Source organism: Podarcis liolepis (genome assembly GCF_965112155.1).
Source record: "Podarcis liolepis genome assembly, chromosome: 11".
NCBI classification, from domain to species: Eukaryota; Metazoa; Chordata; class Lepidosauria; order Squamata; family Lacertidae; genus Podarcis; species Podarcis liolepis.
The window spans coordinates 29,315,074-29,338,006 of NC_139565.1; the positions used below are offsets into that span (position 1 = coordinate 29,315,074).

The 22,933-nt window shown below is 38.9% G+C and overlaps 1 protein-coding gene across 4 annotated transcripts in view; it reads left to right on the forward strand.

The window, feature by feature from the left end:
* The window catches only part of KIAA0825, a 184,514-nt gene that overhangs the window by 42,769 nt on the left and 118,812 nt on the right, over nucleotides 1-22,933 (forward strand). For all 4 annotated transcript variants that reach the window (XM_083465180.1, XM_083465178.1, XM_083465179.1 and 1 more), the window contains 7 exons: nucleotides 1,006-1,100; nucleotides 3,449-3,676; nucleotides 5,337-5,602; nucleotides 7,791-7,941; nucleotides 11,057-11,247; nucleotides 14,487-14,669; nucleotides 21,309-21,422. In XM_083465180.1, the coding sequence (XP_083321306.1) occupies nucleotides 1,006-1,100; nucleotides 3,449-3,676; nucleotides 5,337-5,602; nucleotides 7,791-7,941; nucleotides 11,057-11,247; nucleotides 14,487-14,669; nucleotides 21,309-21,422 (1,228 nt within the window). The remainder of the gene's footprint in view (nucleotides 1-1,005; nucleotides 1,101-3,448; nucleotides 3,677-5,336; nucleotides 5,603-7,790; nucleotides 7,942-11,056; nucleotides 11,248-14,486; nucleotides 14,670-21,308; nucleotides 21,423-22,933) is intronic.

The window sequence follows — 22,933 nt, forward strand, 5'->3', positions numbered from 1 at the left end:
TTAGCTTAATGTGTCGGTTTACCAGATCCTAATACCACGTTCTAATTAGTACACCACATTGGATCAGCAACATTGCCAATATGCAGATGACAAACAGCATTACTGCCTTTTTCCACCACTTAATCTCAGGGAGCCTGTGGAACTCTTGAACAAGGGCTTGTCCACACTTGGCTTGCCTCATGCCTGGAAAGCATGAGTTCAAGCAGTATTCCATTTGCCCCACCGCTTTCCCCAGGAAAACCCACTCGTTACCACTGAATCGGAGCAAACATCAATCCACAGAAAACCCGATTGTTGTTTGCTCCAATTATGCGGTAAAGAGCAGGCTTTCTCAGGGAAAGTGGTGGGAGAAGCAGAAGTGTGCATGAGCCCCAAATTCCTTGAGAGACTATGGGAGAGCCTCTGAAACTTAATCCAGGTTAGATTGTCAATGTGTAGGTTGGAAAGTTGGCTGGTGCGAAATCAATCCCAGATGAGGTTGTACTATTCTTTACATACCAGGTGTGCAATCTGAAGGTGCTCCATAACAGGCTATTATCTGGAGAGGCATCCTTGGGCAGGTGTGCCTCCTGCTAGGCTCCAATTTGTGCTCTAAAGTGCACAACTCCTACTTTACATATGATTGAGACAAACATTTGTTTAAAGATATGGGTCTGTCACTGGCAGCCCACAAACATGTCAAATTCTGCAATGAGCTGGGGAAAGATTTGAATATTTTATTTTTAACTAACTTTTTCTAAGCTACTAATATTTTTATGTAAGTATCTTAATAGACTGTTAATTCCAACATTTAAATATCTAAATATTGTATATACTATATATACCATTAAGTAAAACAAAAATGGAGTTATCAAAAAGAGAATTTTGTTTGCAACCTGAATTTTACTTTTATTTCATTACTAACATTCCACTGCAGCTTGCTGAATATCTTTATAGAATGTATTGATATATCAAGTTTTCCACAGCCTTAATCTTAACTTTGATCCCGTTTGTCATACTGTGCAGGAGTTCTGAAGAAAGCTGGTGGGGAGCTTTTAATAGGGGAAAGTAGAGCAAATGAAACCAGTGTGCTTCCTGAACAGTTACTTCAGGTAAAAGAGGTGAGTAAAATAAAGAGTCAAACTCTCTAGGAGCCTGTTTTGTCTGCGCCATCAATACAGATAAGGACCTATTAACATATTCATTACAAATCCCTTATGCTAAGATGCTAATAATTTCAGTGCTATTAGTAATTTAAGCCTGCAAAGACCAAGGGTGGAAAGAAAAAAGACCATATACAAAAATTTGTGAATATAAAAGAAGCTGTTAAACCATTTTGTGGCATCACTATTAGAAGAACAAAGTCGCTATCAGAAAGGCAGTGAACATAAAAACATATAAAGGTGCCATTGTAAGTTTTTATTTAATGTTCCTGATGTTTCCAAAAGTATTTTCAGGCGTGTGTTGAAAACTGAGGATCTATTTTTACATAAGCTTGCTCTTACAATTTATGATGGCCATTTGCACAGGCTCTTTTCATATTAATATATTCCATATCATCCTACAAATAAAAAGCACTCATATCTATTTCTCATAGTCTAGCTTAACCAAGAAACAAGCCACTTTCTGGAGCTAATGCATAACTACACTGGTGCTGCGATCTCTGTGGAGCATATGAGTGAGGGGAGTTCTTCTCCCACTTTGTCTGAGCAGTAAAATATATTGCTTTTGAGCTGCATCTCACCAAAATTAATGAATCAGTTCTATCACATTTAAAATATTGTTTTAAACAACTATCAGCAACTTAATAAGTCTGAATAAAGAACACATAGGGGAGTAATCAGTTCATCTAGAACCAAGTATCAAGAGTCCAAGTTATATACACGTACAACATTTTAGATCATCAATGAAACAAAGCTTGGCATCAAATGGATTACAAAGCTGATTACTGAAGAAATGAACTGGATTGCTATTCTCAGCTTTTAGGGCTGGGATCCAAAAAACTGGTGACACTGTAAGGGCTTACCAGTGAAAATGTTTACTTTTTGTCTTTACATGACAGATACCTATTGCACCTCACAAAAGTCCCTCACTTTCAAAAGCAAGTTTCTGTTTGAGAAAGAAAACCCAAACTCTGCAGTTCTTACCTACGTTGTTCCTTTATTTAAACATCATCAAAACATCATGAATCTTCAGAGTTCCATCCAACTGCTGTCCCCTGGTGACAGAAGACTGATCTAGCAGACAATTTTGTCAGCTGATCAATGTCCCCCTCCTCCAGAAGCTTTGGGTGTGTGGTGGGGTGTGTGTGTAGCTTTGGGACAGCATGGGAGGTGGCATGGAGAGCTGCAGAGGACAGAGGCAATTTCTGCAAATTGCCTCAATCCCCTCTTCTACTGATGGGAGCCTCAGTTGGATCAAACATATTTCCCTTAGTAGGGACTCAGCTGGATACAATTATTTATTTTGTTTATATCCTGTCTCACCAGGTTTGGTTGAAACACTTTATAATGAATGGAATCATCAGTAAAACATTTAATATACAAAAGAAATATAACAATAAAACTGACTGCAATAGCATCTATAGCAGCCAGAGAACATAGATATTACAGCAAGTAGAATCTCAGTTCCATAGCATTAAAACACTTTACATTATTTCTCTGAAGAAGTGCAAGTAGACACTTTGGCATAGGCAACAGCAACAGCCTTTAATTAATACCCACACTACTGAGAAGAAAAATACACATCTGGGTGCAGGACTTGAGTGGCTTTCCTGAGTTGTGAGTTTAGTTTGAGTTTCCCCTTTCTGGCTTGCTTCTCTTTGTATTATGTGTGAACTGATCATTTTAAGTAAAGGAACCTGAATAAGGCAAAGAAGTCACTCAGCTATAATCTCTGGGTTTGTTTGTACACCATCCAAAGCATATTCTGGAACTGTGGAGTAATTACTAAAGAGGCTAAAAGGAAATTTTGAGCAGGCTGTTGCCCTTAAACTTTAAAGAACAAGGGGTGGGGGTATGGGAATGAATAGCAAATTAAAAGGCTTGACCATCTAAAATTTTGCAATGTTAAACGTTCCTGCTTTGCCAGCTAATCCAGACCTCCCATTTTCCAAGCCAGTCGCCAAACACTTCTGACAGTTGCTGAAGCTTGGGCTCTGGCAAGTTTACAAAAGCAGTTTCATACCAGTGGAATGAGGAGGGACATGATGCAGGGTAGTGGTGAAGGTGGGAAGCTACCTAAAATGTTTCCTATATGGACCCCTGTGAAATGAATGGGAGAGGAGGCATAACAGAACAGCACAAATAACAGCTTCACACCACATCCAGAAGAAAAGAGTCAGTCAGTTCCAAGTGTATTGTGTGTTAAGTATACAAAGAGCTTCAGTATACCATTTGATCAACTTAGGTATAATTGAAAGAGAAACATTTGACTGTTCAGATTTTGTCTGTATACTTCTATATTTCAGACTACCATGCTAGATTTCGGCTGGAGAAAAGCATTTAAAGACCTGTCCTCTTCAGTAGCTCACTGTATAACAATTGCAGTTGAAGATTTTTCCAATAAAATTCTTCAACATGAGCAGAATGAACACACTTCAGCTGCCTGCTATGTGATGCATATTGTAAAGGTACAGCACATGAAGGAGCTCAGGGAAGTAGTCCACGAGGAAGAACAACCAAAACAAATTTCAAAGGCATGTATCAAAAGATCTGAAGTTTTAAGGGGATTACAGAATGTCGGGTTTGTTTACCCATAAAGCATTGAAGTACTTGCACGTCCAGTATTTTAAGAGTCAAATACATGGAATGAAAACCTGTGCTAAATTATTTAATAGTGCTTTATAGATCTCAACATATATTCTAAGAAACTTTAAATATGTATCCATTTTAATACTTTTAAAATGTATCCATTTTAGCAAATAGCCTAGATTTCTGTCCCACAAAGAAATTAATTTTGTAGGTGAAGACACATTGATGAGACTGAGATACATCAGTAGTTCACTACGAAAAGTCTAAAATGCAATGAATATAAAACCATAAAAACATACTGGGGCAAAAGGGGTTCAGATCTGAAGCTACAGGGGGAGAAAAATTAAAGCCTGATTCATGGAGTTGTGTATTGGGGATTGAAGATTAAAAACAACTCAACCCGGAGTAGTCTCTTCTACTCCAGTTCCTTCCACACTTACGGTCAGTTTAAATTGCAAAGCTTGTCTTGGACTGTATTACATGTTTGAATACCACCTCATCTTTAAACAAAAAACCTCTCTTATCATACAAAGCAAGTGCATCAAGGAAAACAGTTCAGCCCAGCCTTCCTCCTCATGTCCTTTTTTATGTTCAGGGAGATTTTCTTGTGGGATAGCATTCAAACATTCAATTTATCCAACTGCAGCCTGAAATGATGCTGTCCAGGTAGAGTTTTACCGCTTATATGACTGAATGAATAAACTGACTCTTTTTGAGGCTTTCTCTGGAACAAAGCAGTCTGCAACCACATCACTTGTTAAAACTGTGACTGCCGCTTCTCTTCTGAGAAGCATGTCAAGAGGGGGCAATCTGCAGTAAAAAGGGGTAGAGAGTATGTTTCCCTACCTAGTTAGGGTTCCAGGTGCATGCTTATAAAAAGATACTTTTTTTTATAAAGTGAAGGCAAGTGTTATGGCAGCACTACTTAGAGTCAACTGTGTGACCACTCTACAGTATGTGTTTAATGGCCATACTAGAGGCTACCGCCCTGCCCTGACTGAAGCATTCGGTAAACAGTGCTCTTCATTCACTTGGCAGAAGAAGGAGTAAAAAAGCATTCAATATCTAGGTGCACAGGACTCAGTCACTTATAATCATTATATGAAAATCTCTATCAAATCAATGAGTTTCATGTAACATGCTTGGACTTAGAGGGAGTTGAGCTCAAAAACAACCACTATTGTTGTCTGTTTTGACACTTGATTAGAAGTTAATGTGTGCATCTATGGAGATCACAGAGTTCTTCATATAGGAACTATGTCAATGGAGGAATTCAATCTGGTAAGGTCATCATTACATCAGGGCAAACATTTCAGCTTGCCAAAGGAATGACCCCCTCTTTCTTCCCCTGTGTGCTCATACAGGGCTTCTGCTCATTAGTTAAATTGTTCCTGGGGGTTTTTTTAAAAGATAAATTTGGCAAATATTAGCTTCAACTTACATGGTCTCAGCTTTTCATGTATACATGTCCATTCTAATATAATGAAGTAAAAACAATATGAAGCTTACATTTGTCTTTTGCCAAATGCAGTATTTGTCGTACTGTACAGGTATAAATAATGCTGTCAGTATAAAATTAACTGGATGTCACATTTATTTTCCTAGTTTTGTTCTGACATCATGGAGGAACTTGACATGTTGCTTCCCCTGGCTCTGGCATGCAGAGATGAGTCTCTCCAGGAAATTAGAGCAAACTTTGTAGACGCCTGCTGCAAAGTAGCAACAGCTGTCCTGACAAGGTTGGAGGAGAGAAGTAAAGATGTCCCTTCCAGAGCTCCACTTCAGAACTTGTATACTATTCTCTCCACAGCAGTGCATGTCTATCAGCATTTTAATATGTATCAGCATCTAATGAAAGATACCACTAGAAAGTGAGTCTGTTGTATTGATTAAAACACCCATAAATACCAGTAAATCAAACAATTCCATTTCAGTGATACCACAAATATATTTAAAAGAAACAGCTTAAAACAATGTGCTGTTTACTGCCAGTGCCTTGAATTTTTCTCTTTCTATCCTGGTTTACTATGATCTAGCATTCACTCTGTACACCACTGTAACTTCAAAGAAGCATCTAAAACTTTTGTCTAAGACAGAACAGTTCCAGCCTTGTCTTTCTTCATCCAGACCTTTAAAATTATTCATGTAGTCTGGACCACTTTGGGTTTCAAATTGTGTTTGAATGTTGTGGATGTGGTGAGTTTTATTTCCTTGTACTATATTGCTTTGGAATATGTGGTTTAATGTTTAATTTTGTATTTAAAGATTTTTATACTCATTTATTATAAGCTTCCCAGAAACCTTTTTGTCATGGAGCAACTTACAAATAATACAGTATTATGCACATGCACACACACACACACACGCACACACACACAAATACATATGTTACATATAAATCAGATTTGGGGAGAGGGTAATGTCATATCAGGGATGTGGGTGGCGCTGTGGTCTAAACCACTGAGCCCCTTGGGCTTGCCGATCAGAAGGTCAGCGGTTTGAATTCCCGCGACAGGGTGAGCTCCCGTTGCTCGGTCCCAGCTCCTGCCAACCAAGCAGTTCAAAAGCATGCCAAAAGAAGTGCAAGTAGATAAATAGGTACCGCTCCGGCGGGAAGATAAACAGTGTTTCCGTGTACTACTCTGGTTTCGCCAGAAGCAGCTTAGTCATGCTGGCCACATGACCTGGAAAAACTGTCTGCAGACAAACACCAGCTCTGTCGGCCTGTAAAGCGAGATGAGCTCCGCAACCCCAGAGTCATCTGCACCTGGACTTAACTCTCAAGGGTCCTTTACCTTTACCTTTTTTTAATGTCATGTCAATTCCCCCATACCACTTTAGTCAAATGCCATTTTATTACTCTATTTGTCTTTTTCTCTCCTCTTCTGTTGTTACTCTTCCTTTTTAACTGCTGCTCAAATCATTCACTTCTCTTGAAATTCAAACCATGTGATGTTCTTCTTCAGCAGCTTCTGCATTCAACACAAATTCACTGGATTCCCCCCCCCCCCCTTTTGAAGCTCTCCGTGGGCTTGACTTACTGTACCTTTCTGCCACAATTTTTCACCAGGTCCTTTCCTGTGGTTGACTTCTTCAGAAGGTTGCTTCTGTCTCAAAACCCTTCCCCCTTCCTTCACCTTAGATTTGGAATTCCTTCCTGAGAGTTTCTTTTGCACCATCTTCTCTAAATTCTTCCTCCAAATTCACATTTTCAGTGTTGCCTTTCACTTAATCCACATCCCCAAATAAAACTAAGCCTAACTATGTGTAGTTGAAATAGCTGCTATTGGGTGCTTGATAACCTTGCCTCACTTATTTTTATCCCCTCCCCTTATTGTGTTGGGTTATAAATTGGATTATAAAGTTCCTCTGTTGTAGCAAGCTGTGGTGTTGGCATAGGCACCCCCTTTGCCACTGTATCTGAAATGTTGTGCTTTCAGGAAGGATTTTCTTGCCTCTTCCTCAGAACAAGACACTGTGGCAGAAAGAATAGGCAGTGCGGGTGGCCAGGGGAAGAGGAGAACAGCTCCACTGCTGGTGCAAAGAGGAGGATGGGGTGGTGGGAATAGAAGGCAAGGGGGTAGCAGCAGAACCACCACCCTGGTCAGAAGAGGCTAACCTTTATTGTGCTAACCTTGATAATAGTATATATATTTATAATAATTGTATATGTATCGAACAGTTTGGTATTTTTCCTACCAGACCACTTTTTTAAATAAAAAGAACTATCCCTTAAGTATTGTTTAAAAGTACCACTTATACTTCTACATTGCATTTCAATAATAGTGATCCAATCATTTATATGTGCATTGTTTTAGCAGTAAATTGACGGTGCTGTTTGCCTAAGTAGTATAGTACACATTTGTAAAACAGTAGAAGTAGATTTTCAAAGAGCCTCTGTAACAAAGACCAGATTTTAACGTGAGTGTAGGTTTAGATTCAAGAATCAAGAGGAAATGAATGATTGATACTTAATAATCCAAACCATTTGTACAACTGTGGGTTGTTACCTCCTACTGCACTGGTCTTAAATCTTTCCTTCTTTGATCATTTGAACAGGCCCGTATTCCTAATGCCTCTCCAGCAATATCAGGAATTGATCAGTGTTCTTCAGTTTCAAATTACAAACTACTGCATCAGAATTTGTGCTACAACTGTTTTACAGGATGCCGAGAGTCACTACTGGGATGACTACAAAGCTTTTTATGAGGTGTGATGTTAAGTTTACTAGCTTTTCCTTTTACACAAATGTTTCTTTCTTTTGTTTTCTTCTTGATTAATTTGAAACATAGGTTCAATACTACCTGAAATCAAGGTTACATTTTAAGGTTGCTGATCTATAACAACTATGTGTGCATATGCCTCATTGAGTTCAATGGGCTTTATGTGCATGCAGCAATGGTCATGAATAAAGGCCAAGCTATAATATTATGTAATTACAAAACAATATTGAGTCCTTCTAGATGTTTACATTCTGGTATGAGTACATCTTTGTGTTCTTTTTAGTACTCTTCATTTTTAAAACAGATGAATTCATTATTGTCTTATCTACACTCCTGTTAAATGTCCCCAATTGGTTGAATCAAGTAACTTCCAAACTTTGTTCCAAACTACTGTGCCATAAAAGAACTGCAGTGTATTGCAAGAAAGTATATACATAAAATAACTATAGTTTACTATGATCCCAAAATATGCACCTGTAGAAGCAGCTGCCTGCTTCCTTTGAATGATTTGCTGCTTGGGAGCAGGGCTGGCCTGTAACATTTTGCCACTTAAGGAAAAATGCTCTGCCATGGTGGGTGTGCCCCACCACAGGTATAGCCCTACTGTGTTGCCATGCCCCCACATGGTGCACCCATGGCAGAGGCAGCAGCAGGACGCACCTGCAGAGCAGGAGGCAGCATGGGGGGCACCCACGGAGTGCAGTGGCAGTGTGCTCATCAGGCCCATATCTGCCCCCTGGGGCAACCACCTAATCTTGTTTCATGGGTGGGCCAGCCCTGCTATCAAGGATGCATGACCAATCAACACTCACTGGAGCAATGAATTTTTCCATGGCTATGCACTGATCTCAGTATTTCTTGGTGGATAAAATAATTAGCTAGTATGTGAAGTGTAGTAATTCTGATATTGTCTTCTTTACAGAATATAAATATTTCAAAATGACAGTGAACCTTAATTTCAAACTCTGGATAGCTGAACCATAGTTAATGCCACAACCAAGGTGGCCAGTGGGGATTTGCACTCTATAACAGATATAGTTTGCAGTAGCTTGTGGTGTGATGTGAAAACAATCTAGTGCATTATCTCACGAACTAAATAGATGGAATACCTGCTTGGCTACCAAACTGAAATAAAGCTTTTAATGAAACAAACATCTGCTGCAATCTCCAAAACGTATGTTTTCTAGTTGTCAAAAATAAAGTTGTCTATTTGTAGATAATACTGAGTGGCTTATGTAGTACTGCCCAGCTGCCTGTTTCTTGACATACAATTTAAATAAAAGCCCACATCTGTTTTATTGTATGAAGCTTGCAAAAATAGCAGATGTTTACCCATTCAGATACTTTGACATAACAACAAATAGCAAACAGGAAAAGGTTCCCTGTAAATCTCAATGAGGATTCTATTTATTACCAAGAATCTACTTTGATATGAAATAATATGAATAATTTAAATAAGAACAATATATATTCTGGTATATTAGAAGTTTCAGATAATTAAATATCAAATAACTACATAAAACACAATGAACCGAGTATAGGATATATACCCAGTAGAATATACCGGTATATTTAAATGTATTTTAAATACTTTAAAAAATAAATAAATACTGAATTCAATTAAAAAGACTTCAAAATGGTTCATAAAATTTTAAATAGTTTCTAAGAAAAGTGATATCCAACAAAGTCATACACAACGTAGATCCACTGAAATCAGTGTTCTTAAATTACTGAAGGTCACTTATTTCGGTGAGTCTACTCTGAGTATGATTAATATTGGATATCACCCTATTTATTTATTCATATTACTATTATTTTAACAATGTTTACTCATAATGCCTACTGATAATTTAATGCTATTGCAGCAAATGTTCAACAGTTAATGACTTTACCTGTATATTATAAAATGCATGATAAAACATTAATATAATGTCCACATATAAATCATTTAATTTGATGCTAATCTTGGAAGCATTATTTGCAGAGCTCTTCACTGGTAAGGTTTTTTCAAAAATAGTTATGCTTCATTATAGTGACCCATAATAATAGAACTTCATAGTATGTTGCATATCAGACAGGAAATTATAATAATCTCTGCTATATGAAAAAAAAATCTGCAGAGGCATAAAATTGTCACAGAGTTTAGACTGTTACTATATTTGTTTCTGGTATTGTTAAAATATAATAAAATAGCTAAAGGATCTTTAAAAAGAATTATAACAATGAATGAACATTTACATTCAGCAAGGAACACTGGGTGTACTTTCAACTCTTTGGCTGTATTTATAGGTTGTTGGATTATAATGTCTATAATCTATCAATATAGGCAAATAAGTGTGTAAGTTAACTCATTCACTTGGTCTGTAGGTACTTTCTCTTATATTGTGGTAGGATTAAGGCTCTCAGCAAGGATCCTCTAATTTTTTGCCATGTGTACCTCCAAAGGGTACTTTAATTGTATGCATATCTACTCAGAAGTAGTTCCCATTTTGTTCAATAGGGCTTGTTCCCAGGTAAGAATGTGTACAGCTTCAGCCTGAGTTACCTGTGCTACATAAAACATAACTCAACTTGTAATGTGGATATAAATGCCCCATTTGGAAAACATCTACTTATGGCCTTCAGTGAAGAAGTTGGAGCACCTGGAGATGTATTAACTTGCTGGTGACAGCTGCATAGAAAGTTATTCTCAGTAGCAATTAAGAGTCTAAATAAGAGTAACTGCTTCATGGTTGGTCAGCCTTTTACAATAGGATTTGCCCTTGATCACAGCAGAGATGGTGAGTACTTGTACACAATTTCGTAAATTAGTAACTACACAGTACAGCATGCTTATCCAAAATAGGTTTGGGGAAGGTAAGTTTATGGTAGGTCAAATGTTTGTGGTTTTGGAAGAAAACTGCTTTCCCAGCTGAAACAAGACATGAGTTGTTTTTGGGAGGGGAAATATGTTTTGCATCTTGCAAGGTTTCTGGTCTAGTTATTCAGCAGTTCATATTTTTCAACTATTTCCTCTCGGCCTGAATGGATTAGATTCACTGAATCCAACCTGACATTCAGGAAGATGGGTTTCTATTGTTTAACATTTGTTGGTTTTGCCAGGGGGAAAGATGCTCATTCTCCATCCAGATGTGGCATTATTTCTGCTGTGCTCTTCATCATGATCTATGGACTGTTCTACCCCCTGTGCTAGCCCAGGAGATTTTAACAGAAGTGCTGGAGGAATCCTTGGCACTCCTGGCTTGCAGATATTTTCAGGCCCAGCCCAGTTACAAGAGAACACCGCAGATAAGGTAATGATCGATTTGAATTTTGCGCTGTGGGTGATGTGAATGTATTATTATTGTTTCCTGTTCTGCTTATTGAGCATTCAGAACAACTTACATAAATTAAGATGAAATAATCATGAAATATCTTATTAAAGACAATACAAGCTAACAAAACTATACAATTTAACAAGCAATGAATATAAAAACGTTTTTAAAAAGCAGCAGAAATTACACATTAAAAGCCTGTTGACATAAATCCATTTAAAATTTTGTCTAAAGCACAAGACTTAGGAAGTCATCCAATCGTTTATAGAAGGTTAATTTTGTTTTATGCCTAAGCATTGTTGTTTTGTGCCTGAACTTTTTACTCTGTGAATGTTAAGTAAACTCTTCTGCATTCAAATGTAACAATACAACCATGGGTTAGGGATACACAAACAAGCTACAGTGAGCATTTGGCTTGCAAACTCATGCCTCCGTTTTTCTCCGGTGTAGCTGTGATGAGATTAGAAGCATCTGCTTCTGTTTTAGGTTAACATGGCATACAAACCTGAACTAGGGGAACACCACATTTTTTGGCCTGTGGATACATTTGGACATTTTGGTGAGAACTATGGGCCATGTCCCCTCTGGCAATTTCTCTCCACTTTCCCCACAGAGGTACAGAAAGTGACTGCGCGCACCCCCCCCCCCACCTATACATATTATTTGCTTTTCCAAGTAATATAAGTAAAAGTTGGATCCGGTAGATCCAACTTAAGAAACCCGTGGAGTTGAAAGAGGAAGTATGAAAAATCATCACTCTCCTGCAGCTCTCTGTACTTCTCAAGGGAGAAGAAGGTAACCAGCTTAAACCACCTCATGACCAAGGGATAGTGAGTAGAAGGGGTGGCTGAGAGGCTTCATGAGTACTTCAAGGGAAAATTTCAGAGCTGCTGTTGCTTCTCTTCTATAGGCACCTCATTGGCAACCTCTCTCCTAAACTGTGGTTTATTGAAACAAGTTAGCTTGATTTAAAATACTGTAGTTGAGACATCAGTTTGTCCAAGGTTATGTGCTTACTGTAAATCAGAAGCTCTGCTGGAGCCCATGGTTTGCTGTGAATTGTTCTAAAAACAATATAATATCTCCCTGGAAATTTGTTTTTCATGCATGAAAAAGTGTTTTTTTCTAGTCCAAGCTGTAGTTGCGTATCTTTTCAGTGTTCACCAAAATTGTATGCCTTTGATCATTCATACTGCAGCTTTTAACCTTTAAGTTCAATATGTGATATGTTTCCAAGGTTAGTTGTGGGCATGATATTCACCAAGGAGATGATAAAAACGGCTAATGACAGGAAGCAACTAGCAGTGGAAGTAAAAGCTACAAAATAAATATATATGGTGCAATATACAAAGCTTTATTTTTACAGAAAAATAACATGGTAGACTAAAGCAGATCCATCCTTCAAATGTCACATATTTTCCAACATCTAGGTACAAACTACAAAGGAACTTATTTTTCAAAATGTTGCTTGTGTGTATAACCTCATTATACAGAGGATTTATAGATTTCAGTATATATGAAAATACTTAGACTATTGTCTGTAAGCATACATAAAGAATGGAAACACCCTAGTGATTTCTAGATTTAATTTTCTTTATAATTAAGAAGAATGAGAGCATACATACTCTATTGTGTAGCAGAGCAGGCTTTTAATATTCTGGAATTAGAAGTATGATCAAATTCAGCTGCTAGAGTATTTGAGTCCTGATCTGTTTCTGCTGTTCTCTGCAGATTCTGTACTTTATTTGCTTTTTGTTGAAATCATGACAATTGATTCATTCTTCTTGAAAATCTGATAGGCAGATGTATACATTGTTTGGATAGCAATCCTGCCCTATTACAATCAAAAAGTGAGCTTTGTCATTAATGCCAGTGAGATGTAGGTTGTATCCATAGTCTTTGCAATCCTTTTTTTACAACTCACTGTTCCTCCTTTGTCATGCCAAAGACATTTACAGTACCACGTTAACTGGTAGCTATGTAACACTTAAACAGCTTCTGGCATATACTAGTTATAATATAGCATGTTCATACAAAAGCAAGAAAGTAATAATAGAGGAACCATAATGAAACAATGGGAGATGGGACAAGTGGCAAAGAAATCTTGGGAGAAAAGAGAGGGTACTCAGAAAGCACATCTGGAGCCCATGATGAGAAATCAATATAAAATGGAACTTGTATACTAAAGGAATGGGGAAAGGGCGACAGTTTCCAAATCTCTTTATATAAAATTGTGCCATGAATATTTAAACTAATGTCTTCCTCTTGAGGGTGGCGCTGTGGGTTAAACCACAGAGCCTAGGATGTGCTGATCAGAAGGTTGGCGGTTCGAATCCCCGCAACGGGGTGAGCTCCCATTGCTCGGTCCCAGCTCCTGCCAACCTAGCAGTTCGAAAGCACGTCAAAGTGTAAGTAGATAAATAGGTACCGCTCCGGCGGGAAGGTAAACGGCGTTTCTGTGCGCTGCTCTGGTTCGCCAGAATCGGCTTAGTCATGCTGGCCACATGACCCGGAAGCTGTACGCCGGCTCCCTCGGCCAATAAAGCGAGATGAGCGCCGCAACCCCAGAGTCGGTCATGACTGGACCTAATGGTCAGGGGTCCCTTTACCTTTACCTACCTTTTTGGAAAAGAAAATATGTGTGTCTAAATATTATAAAGCAAACAATCAAATGAATATATAAATTATTTAAAATGTATTCCACTCATATTCAGTATTGTTTCTGAAATTTGTTAAGAACCGGGGATAAAAAGTTCTGAAGAAAACAGAAAAAGAACATATTTAATTTTCATTTTATAACAGGTGTAAGGAACAGAGAAATTAAAATATATTTAGTTGTAATGTTTTATTTGGTGTATCCAGAATTGGATAAAATTGCAAATTTTAGCAAATTCTAATCCTAGCTTGCACATGTGTAACAGTGCAAATGGTGAATTCCTTCCTCATTCATATATATGGAGGGAGCTAATCCACAGATAATCTTCATTTCTTGAAATCCGTGGGGAAAGTGAAACATGAGAGCTCTGGGTATACTTTGGGAATGTTGTGCCAGGGACAAGATTATATTATTATTACTTAAAATTCCTGATGATTTTAAATAATGTAAAAGAGATCACTTGTATATAAAAATCCTTTCTGCATTGTAGCAGATTACTTGATGGAATGGGTTGAATCGGATGCCTCGATTGATTTCGGGGTTTTTGCTTTGTCTCTTACAGAATAGATGTTATAGCAATTCTGATGACCTGTGAAAGCATGCTGTGGTCAGTTTGCAGTTCTGTGCAAGAACTGTTGTTCCCACAAAAAGACAGAAATCGTCGTATTTATAAAATACACAAGTATTGCAACAATTTACTTGCAGCAGCTGTCTTTTTAACTGCACCATTGGAGAACCTGTATAAGTAAGTGTGATGTAATATTTTAAGACAAACAGACATTTATCCTATAGAAGGAGTAACAAATCATCTGTCTTTGTGTAATGGCTGGATTCCAGTATGGTAATGATGCACCAAAATCTGAACATTGGTTTCAACTGTGGATAGGAAGCGGCACTTGAATGTACATTATTTTACCCTGCAGCAGATTTGTTTGAAGAAAATAGTGTCATTAGAATCTGGAAAACTTGAAACCAGTCTATATTCAGTACTCTCAAGGCTGCAATCCTAAACATGCATACTAGGGAGTAGTTGAACACAGAGAGACTACTTCCAAATACACATGCATAAGATTGCGTTGTTAAGAATTTGATAATAATAGCAAAGCCTCTAGCAATATCTAACTCTACTGCCTGCTTGGTCACATTCACACCATACATTTAAAGCACATGGCTTCTTCCAAAGAATCATGGGAACTGCAATTTGTACAGAGTGTTGGAAATTGTAGCTCAGGATTTTTTGTGGGAAGCCATGCGCTTTAAATGTATGATGTGGATGGGACCGAGGCTGGGGCTGGGGCTAAGTCGTCAGGAGGGCTGAACCTCATTGCCCAAAACTCTGGAGAACTCCTACCAGTCAGAATACAGAGCTAGATGGGCTTAGCATCCTGTGTTCCTGTTCTAATCCTAACAGGAGCAGGCCAGGTAAAAGACTGAGGGAAGAAAAATATTTTAAAAAGTCATCGACCTAGAAGATAAAGGTTGATCCTAGACCAGGCATAGGCAAACTCAGCCCTCCAGATGTTTTGGGATTACAACTCCCTTCATCCCTTGCTAACAGGACCAGTGGTCAGGGATGATGGGAGTTGTAGTACCAAAACATCTGGAGGGCCGAGTTTACCTATGCCTGTCCTAGACAATAAGGAGAAGAGGACAAGGAAAGAGGCAGGAGTTTGAGGGGGGAAAGGGTAAGTGGGAGAGAGAGTAAGCACATGACCAAAAGTCCCGAATGGAAGGCACATGATGAAATGTACACATGACCGAAAGCCCCCAAAGTGAGGAAGACTGTTAATGAACTACAATATAAGTAAACAGTATAGTATCAAGACTGTTCTTTTTTTAAAAAGGGAACTTCAAGTTTGTAACCTGTTTTGAGTCTATTACAGTGGTGCCCCACAAGACGAATGGCTCGCAAGACAAAAAACTCGCTAGACAAAAGGGTTTTTCGGTTTTGCGTTGCTTCGCTAGATGAATTTCCCTATGGGCTTGCTTCGCAAGACGAAAACGTCTTGTGCTTTTTTCTTATAGCCGCTTGAAGAGGCGCAGTTGCGACGGACCGTGCTTCGCAAGACGAAAAACATCGCAAGACAAAAAGACTCGCGGAACAAATTATTTTCGTCTTGCGAGGCACCACTGTATGTTAGGTGGAAGGTGAGATGCAAACTGAGATCTTTTAAATACATTAATAAAAACAAATCGCTCAGTTTATCTCGTAGCTTTGTGATACTTCTAAGTATAACTTCATAACATTGGAGGGAGCAGGCATGCTGATTTTAATTCAAAACACACTAAGAAAAGGAACCATATTTCATTGTACAATTCTTACTGCTGTCATCTACTAAACTCCATATTTTAGCTGTTGGGAAGAATATTTTTTCTTCCAACTCTTTGTGCATTCATGTCCTGATACACAGCCCTTTGAGACTGTAAACAAAATAACACAACATGGCTATTTCTAAGCTTAAATCCAGAGGGTTTTTACATATTGGATCCAAGGAAAATCACAACAAACTTATTATTGATCAAGCAACAGTTGTACATCTAACATTCCATAACCACATGCTAGTGATAGCTATCTGTGTTTCCTTGGAGAACTGAAACCTGCTTTGCAATCAATAAACTACATCAAGTAAGTGACACACACGACTCAAGACTATCTGTCCTGAAGCCCTTCAAAATATGGAATTCCTTCTATTCTTTCAAATAAGAATTTGGGGGTTTTTTTTGTTTGTTTGTTTTCAAAATGTATATTTTAATACATGAAGGAAATAAACAAAATAGAGAAAGTGATATCTACTATTCCTGAAAAAATTGAAATGTGTTCACTAAGGTTCCTACAGGTTGCAAGTAGCTCATCTTTGAAAACAAGATTTATTTAACTGACATGCTAGCTCAAGCCATATATAGAATATAGCTATTTTGAATTGTTTCCTATGAGTCATATACCATTCTTTCCTAACACTGATATAAATATTTTTGACTTGCAATTTTAAACAAAACCTCCTTCTCTTTCTTGCCAATCCACATTTTTTTCCTGGCCTTTGTTCCCACCCATCATTTTGTTTGGTCATTTCCTTTGTTTGGTCTGTTCATCCTCCCTTCTTTTTGGCCTATGTATTGTTTCTCTTTCCTCCCTATCCATCTCTGACTTGGTGGGGGGATGTGTGGAGGCAGGTGGTCCCCATTCTTCGGGGCTTGGTTTGCTGCTTTTCCAGCCACAGAACTTAATCCACCACACCCATATACCACTGCATGTGTTGACAGCAAGACCTGATACATTTTCAACTACGACAGCCGATTTTTCTTCAAAGGATGCTCCCAATCAGCCCTGGTTTTCAGTGCAGCAAGCCTTATCAGTCACTGATGCTTCTGTGCTCTGTCAGTCCTCTGTCTTAACTGCCCAAATGGCTATAGCCCCTAAAATTCTCAGGACACACACACCCCGTGCCCCCCAAACCCAAAAGAAAACCACTTCAGCTACTGCAGCAGTTGCTGATGCAATTAGTACCAAGGCAGTGCTGGATCAGCCGCCACACAGGGTGCAATATATGGGACATGAAAAATCTTCCAGCAGCAGTGCCTATCTCCCCTTCCCTGTTCTTTGACTAATCACTGCATGGCAGAGACAGTGATCTGGAGCTGATGGATGAATGGGAGCCAGAGTGGCAGAATTGTTTAACTCTTCCCAGCAAATCTCTGAGAAGGAGTCTTGCGGCTGCCCTGTTCATGCTTTTGACTTTCAGTACTGCTACTGTTGACTTGACACAGGCATCACTTACCTCCTCAAACAGTTTCAACTGGCTTTTATTCCAAGCCAAAGTGTTTTTTAAAGAGGGCATCCCTATATGTCCTCCTGTAGTGCATCGTTTTCATTTGAGGAACTTAAAGACTCTTGTGTTCAAACCATTCCAAACTGTTCCTCTCCACATCCTTTCTCATAAGGTCTTCCTTTTGGTGGCCATCACATCAACATGGCTTATTTTGGAATTGAGTGCCTTATGCATATTCCTGAAAGACTGTGTGGAAAGACTGTGATTCTTTGTATGGATCTATCATTCATGCCTAAGACAAATACAAGTTTTTACTACAACCAGAACCTCCTTCTGGCCTAACCGGATTCATCCCTTAGAGAAGGCCTGACACATAGTGGATCATCTACTGGGTGCTTAAAGTCTGTATCAGCCAGACTAAGGTTGACAGAAGTGTTGTTTCTTCCTTTCCACCCTCTTGGGGTAAGAAAAGCTAGCATGCTGGCTGAGGGTATGTATCATCTTGGCTTATGACTCTCTCAAGCTGCCTGCCCTGCAGAATATCACAACCCATTCCACAAGGTCTGTTTTTACTATGGCAACATTTGCCATCAATCATCTTTTTATTGGCATCCACAGAGCTGGCACTTGGTCCACACCAAAAACTCTGGATAAACATTATAAACTGGACTTCTATGAATCTGCTGGCGCCTCTTTTTGAAAATGGGTTTTGCAGCAAGTGGTTCTGTAGACTTAGGTGTCCTGGAATTGCCTGTATTACTGGGACTCCTTTGGTACATCCCACCTGCTGTACTGTCACTCAGGGAAAAGCACCTTTCAGGGGAGACCAAGAGTTCCTTCTGGTTCTTGGCTTTAGTGGAGGTAAAGCCAACAGTGTTGAAATGAGCAGCTTATATGTGCCAGTGAATATAATTATCTGAGACGTCCATCTGCAAGTATCATGGAAGTATTGCCTGAAGTTGGAATCAACCTTGACATCATTGGAGTGTCAAACATTCCTGAAAATTCATTCTGGCGGTTAATAAATTATCATGACTGCAATCCACAACCATTCAATTTTGCTGTCAATTTTAATAGGAACCTATGTTACCTGTTCAGTTTTATTGCCAGTATGTTGTATTCCATTAAAAAATAAAAGACTCCCATCTTTTTATTTAAAAATCTCATAGAACGCTCAGTTATCCTAATTCGTTTTAATGCTATCAGCATGTAAATGCTGCTTTTCATAATCTTTGCAGACACTCAAATTCTAAAGGAATTTAAATGAATTTAATGTTTATACTATTCACATATTCTTGGTACAAAGTAAGTCCAGTAAAAAGCGTATTGATGAATAAGTCAAGGTGTACCAAACTATCTCAGCTGTCTCCAATATTAATTTCCAGTTTATTTTCCAACATCAAATTATTTAAATTCTATAAGGCAACAGTGTTGGGAATTCATCATTTATGCATCTCATCATTTCACACTAGCACTGAGATTTACAAAATCAGTTCTCACCTTGTCATACGCTACAGGAGAATAGCACAACTCAAACATGGAATATTGCTCTTGTATCAAATACTTTCACAGATGCTTTCCCCAGCTTTTGAGACAAGAGGCAGCTGCTATAGGATATTTTATACATAAAGAACATAGTAAGAAATTTAAGCTGAATATATTTGTCTGTTAGTAGCATTTTCATTACTAGTAATGGACAGTGGGGGCAACCAGGTTATTCACTGGTGTTTAGGCTGCATATGCATTTGAAAATTACTTTAGAAAAATGTCTGGAATGTGTTCCAGTGAAGACAGGGAGGCATTCAGTATCCTTCAGGGTATCACCTTCCATGGGGGAGAATGGCCCCATAATCTCCAAGATGGGCCATACTTCATAGCCAGGAATCAGTTCCACATTTAAAGGTTAGCGCCACCACCTAGAATCATACAAAGAACCAGGAATCAGTGCAGTTGTTTAAGCACTGACAAAATACATTCCCAATGACCAGTCTCAGTTAGTAGCCCAGCGTCTGCATTTTTATTTACTTGTACTTTCTCTGCAGTGTTGTCTTCATTCTTCAAAGTAGTCTAATCTGCCAGGCTATTTGTCCAGGACAAGTTACTGCTAGGGCACCAACTGAAGTTAATGAAAGGTGCTTTGGACTACTAAGGTCACTTGGGCCTCTAGTGACAAAGTTGGATCTTTGAACACTTCTTGATTGTGGACTTGATCCTTTGGGGGTGCCACCTACTCAGAACCCCACTTCCCTGGACAGATTACCTACTCACAAACAGTACTTTCATTTTGCGTGGCTTGAGCTTTTGTTCATTGGTTCTTATCCAGTCCATTACTGTTCTCAGATAGTGATTTTAACACCACCAAAGGTCAGATATAAAGGAGAAGTATTGTTTCTTCACTTTCATCACAGTCATGGTGAGGCTCAGTAATAGGTCTTAACTGTGTTGGATCACCACACAGTAGTTTCCTGCAACTTTCACTACAGCTATTCTGCTTCCTACATCACAATTCCCAACACACCAGTAAACCAAGGAATTAAACAAGCTTTACCTGATGAAGGCGATGTCAATCACCTCACAAAATGCCTACAGTATTACCTGGCATCTCGGCTATAAATTTATCAAAGTCCACCACCCCTGCAGAGAGAAGTGGTTGCTGCCAGTCTGAACCTTAGCAAAAAGTGAAATGATCATGAGAAGAGAGACCAAGAGAAATCCTCCACAACCAAATAGCCGTCTTCTGCCACAATTGAGAAGGTGGCCTCCCACTGATGACATGCTGAGAGAATGTATGGTTGTCATGGCAGTCATGAACCCCTGAAGGCAGACAAGAACCACAAGCCTAGTAAGTGCTGCTGGGCTAGAAGCTGGCATGCAGAGAGCTGCTCACTGCTGCAAGCATACTCAAAAAAAGTTTTTTAAGATCAACAGAGTTGCAAAAAAATGCCTCCTTAGTTTGCAAGGGAGCAAATGGCTATAAAATGTTTATTTGTGGCCACTGAACTATCCTGTGTTGGGACATGGAACAAAGCAGAAAGAATTCTGTATTAAGTGTAAAGGCTACACAATAGCCCAGCTCTAGAGAATACCAGTCTCTGTGGAGCAACAGCAGGAGAGGGTTGTTACTGTCTGTCATTCTCTGACTAGTAGAAACAGGAATACATTAAAATGTAAATCATAGCTTAAATCTGAGCAGAAAAATTTTATATTGTACTTTGACTTGAATCCTAAGAACAGCAAGTGGAGTGTTGCTTGTGCAACAAGGCTTTCCCACCACTGTTGTGGGTTTGGAGACACTATATTCCACCCTGTTCAGCAACTGTAATTTTTAAAAACTATTTTTAACTTGCATTTTAAATTATTGTAACCCACATCCTGGGACGTCCTGGTAAAGGGCAGATAATACCAATAATAATAATAATAATAATAATAATAATAATAATAATAATAATGTGCGAACAGTGACTGTGACTTGAAATTGGAGACCCCCTTGTGTTGAACTGAAAAACCTTCTACAAGTAGCTCATTGATTCCAAGCCAAATACTTGTTTGCTGTTCAAAAGCTGTTAAAGAAGTATGATTATTGAACTAATTCTACTTGAACTACTTGTATTTTTCAGGACATTCCATAGTAGTGTTGGTGATCCCTTGCCCTCAGATTTTTTGGAGCCTACTCTTGACCAACCATTACGCTGGTTATCTGGCATCACAGAATTTTCCCCTTCTTTACTGAAGTAAGTATCTTTATATTAAAATGTAGATAAGAAACTGAGATAGAATCTATTGATTTCTCAGTTCAATGTTATTCCTTTACCGTATTTTTCGCCCCATAGGACACACTTTTCCCCTCCAAAAATGAAGAGGAAATGTGTATGTGTCCTATGGGGCGAATGCAGGCTTTCGCTGAAGCCTGGAGAGCGAGAGGGGTCGGTGCGCACTGACCCCTCTCGCTCTCCAGACTTCGTGCAGCTCTCCGCAAGGCGTGGGAGCCCTGCGCTGGGCTTCCGCAGCTTGCGGAGAGTTGCCTGCATGCCAAAGGCTGGGCGCGCTGAACTCAGCACGTCCAGACTTCGCGCGGCTCTCCGCAAGGCGCGGGAGCCCTGCCCTGGGCTCCCATGGCTTGCGGAGAGTTGCCTGTTCTGGGGGCTGGGGTTGGGGGAAGCTCGGCCTGGGGGGGGAAATAATTTCCCCCCCTTTATTTCCCACCCCCCCAAAAAAACTAGGTGCGCCTTATGGGACGGTGTGTCCTATAGGGCGAAAAATACGGTATTTTTAATTTTAGCCTGCCCTTCACCAAATGAGCGTGTTACAGGAATATCATAAATAAAATAAGTTAAAATCATAAAATAAAACCACAGAAACAACAGTATCAGAATAACAGAGCAACTGTTCAAGTCAATTGCAATAGACTATTATACAGATATCAAATATAGTTTCTTCATAATGGTTTTCTCACACAGATTCTATGTGGAGCCTGTGTAGACTTAATGTATAGACTATACATTGTTTTGCCCAGCTGATGGGATCTGAAATTAGCCACACTTCCTCATCCAGATGCTCCACTCTCTGATACAAATTTCCTCTACTGCTTTTCTAATGGGGCGCTGACCATAAACATGGTTTTAAGCCGCTTTGCGATTTCTGCTTTTGTGTACCATGTTTGAGACTGATGGTAAGAATGTGGGCCAAATAGTGAGCAATGGTGCTCACACATTCCCCAGCCCACGTACCCAGGGCTAAACTACAGGCATCTTATATTTACACCAGCTTCCAATTCAAACTATTTTAGTGTGATGGTAATTGTTGTTGAAGAATGGGTAGTTCTTCTTTAGCAGTATCTAATTATTTTAACATTGATGTTTGATTATAGACATAATCTCTTGCTTTAGTAATGTCTAAATGTGCTGTTCTTGACAATAAAATAACTCAATCTAAGTTTTTCTTTCCCGTTTAACTATTTTGACTTTAAATTTTGAGTATTACATGAAACTTTATTTTGTATCTGGAAAAAGTAGTAACTTTGGGCATTAGAAAAGCTAGATAATTCTACAAAACTAAACTTCATTTGAACAACTGATTTGTTCGTATTTGGTATTTTTAGAATTTGTTGCATGTTTGGAAGCAATGCATAATTTCCTTGCCGTTTCAGTAAGTGTAATGACAATTTACATATGAAGCATATGCCATCAGCTGTACTGTCATTCTTTTTCTAACTTTGGACCAAAATTCCTCCCACGCCCGTTTT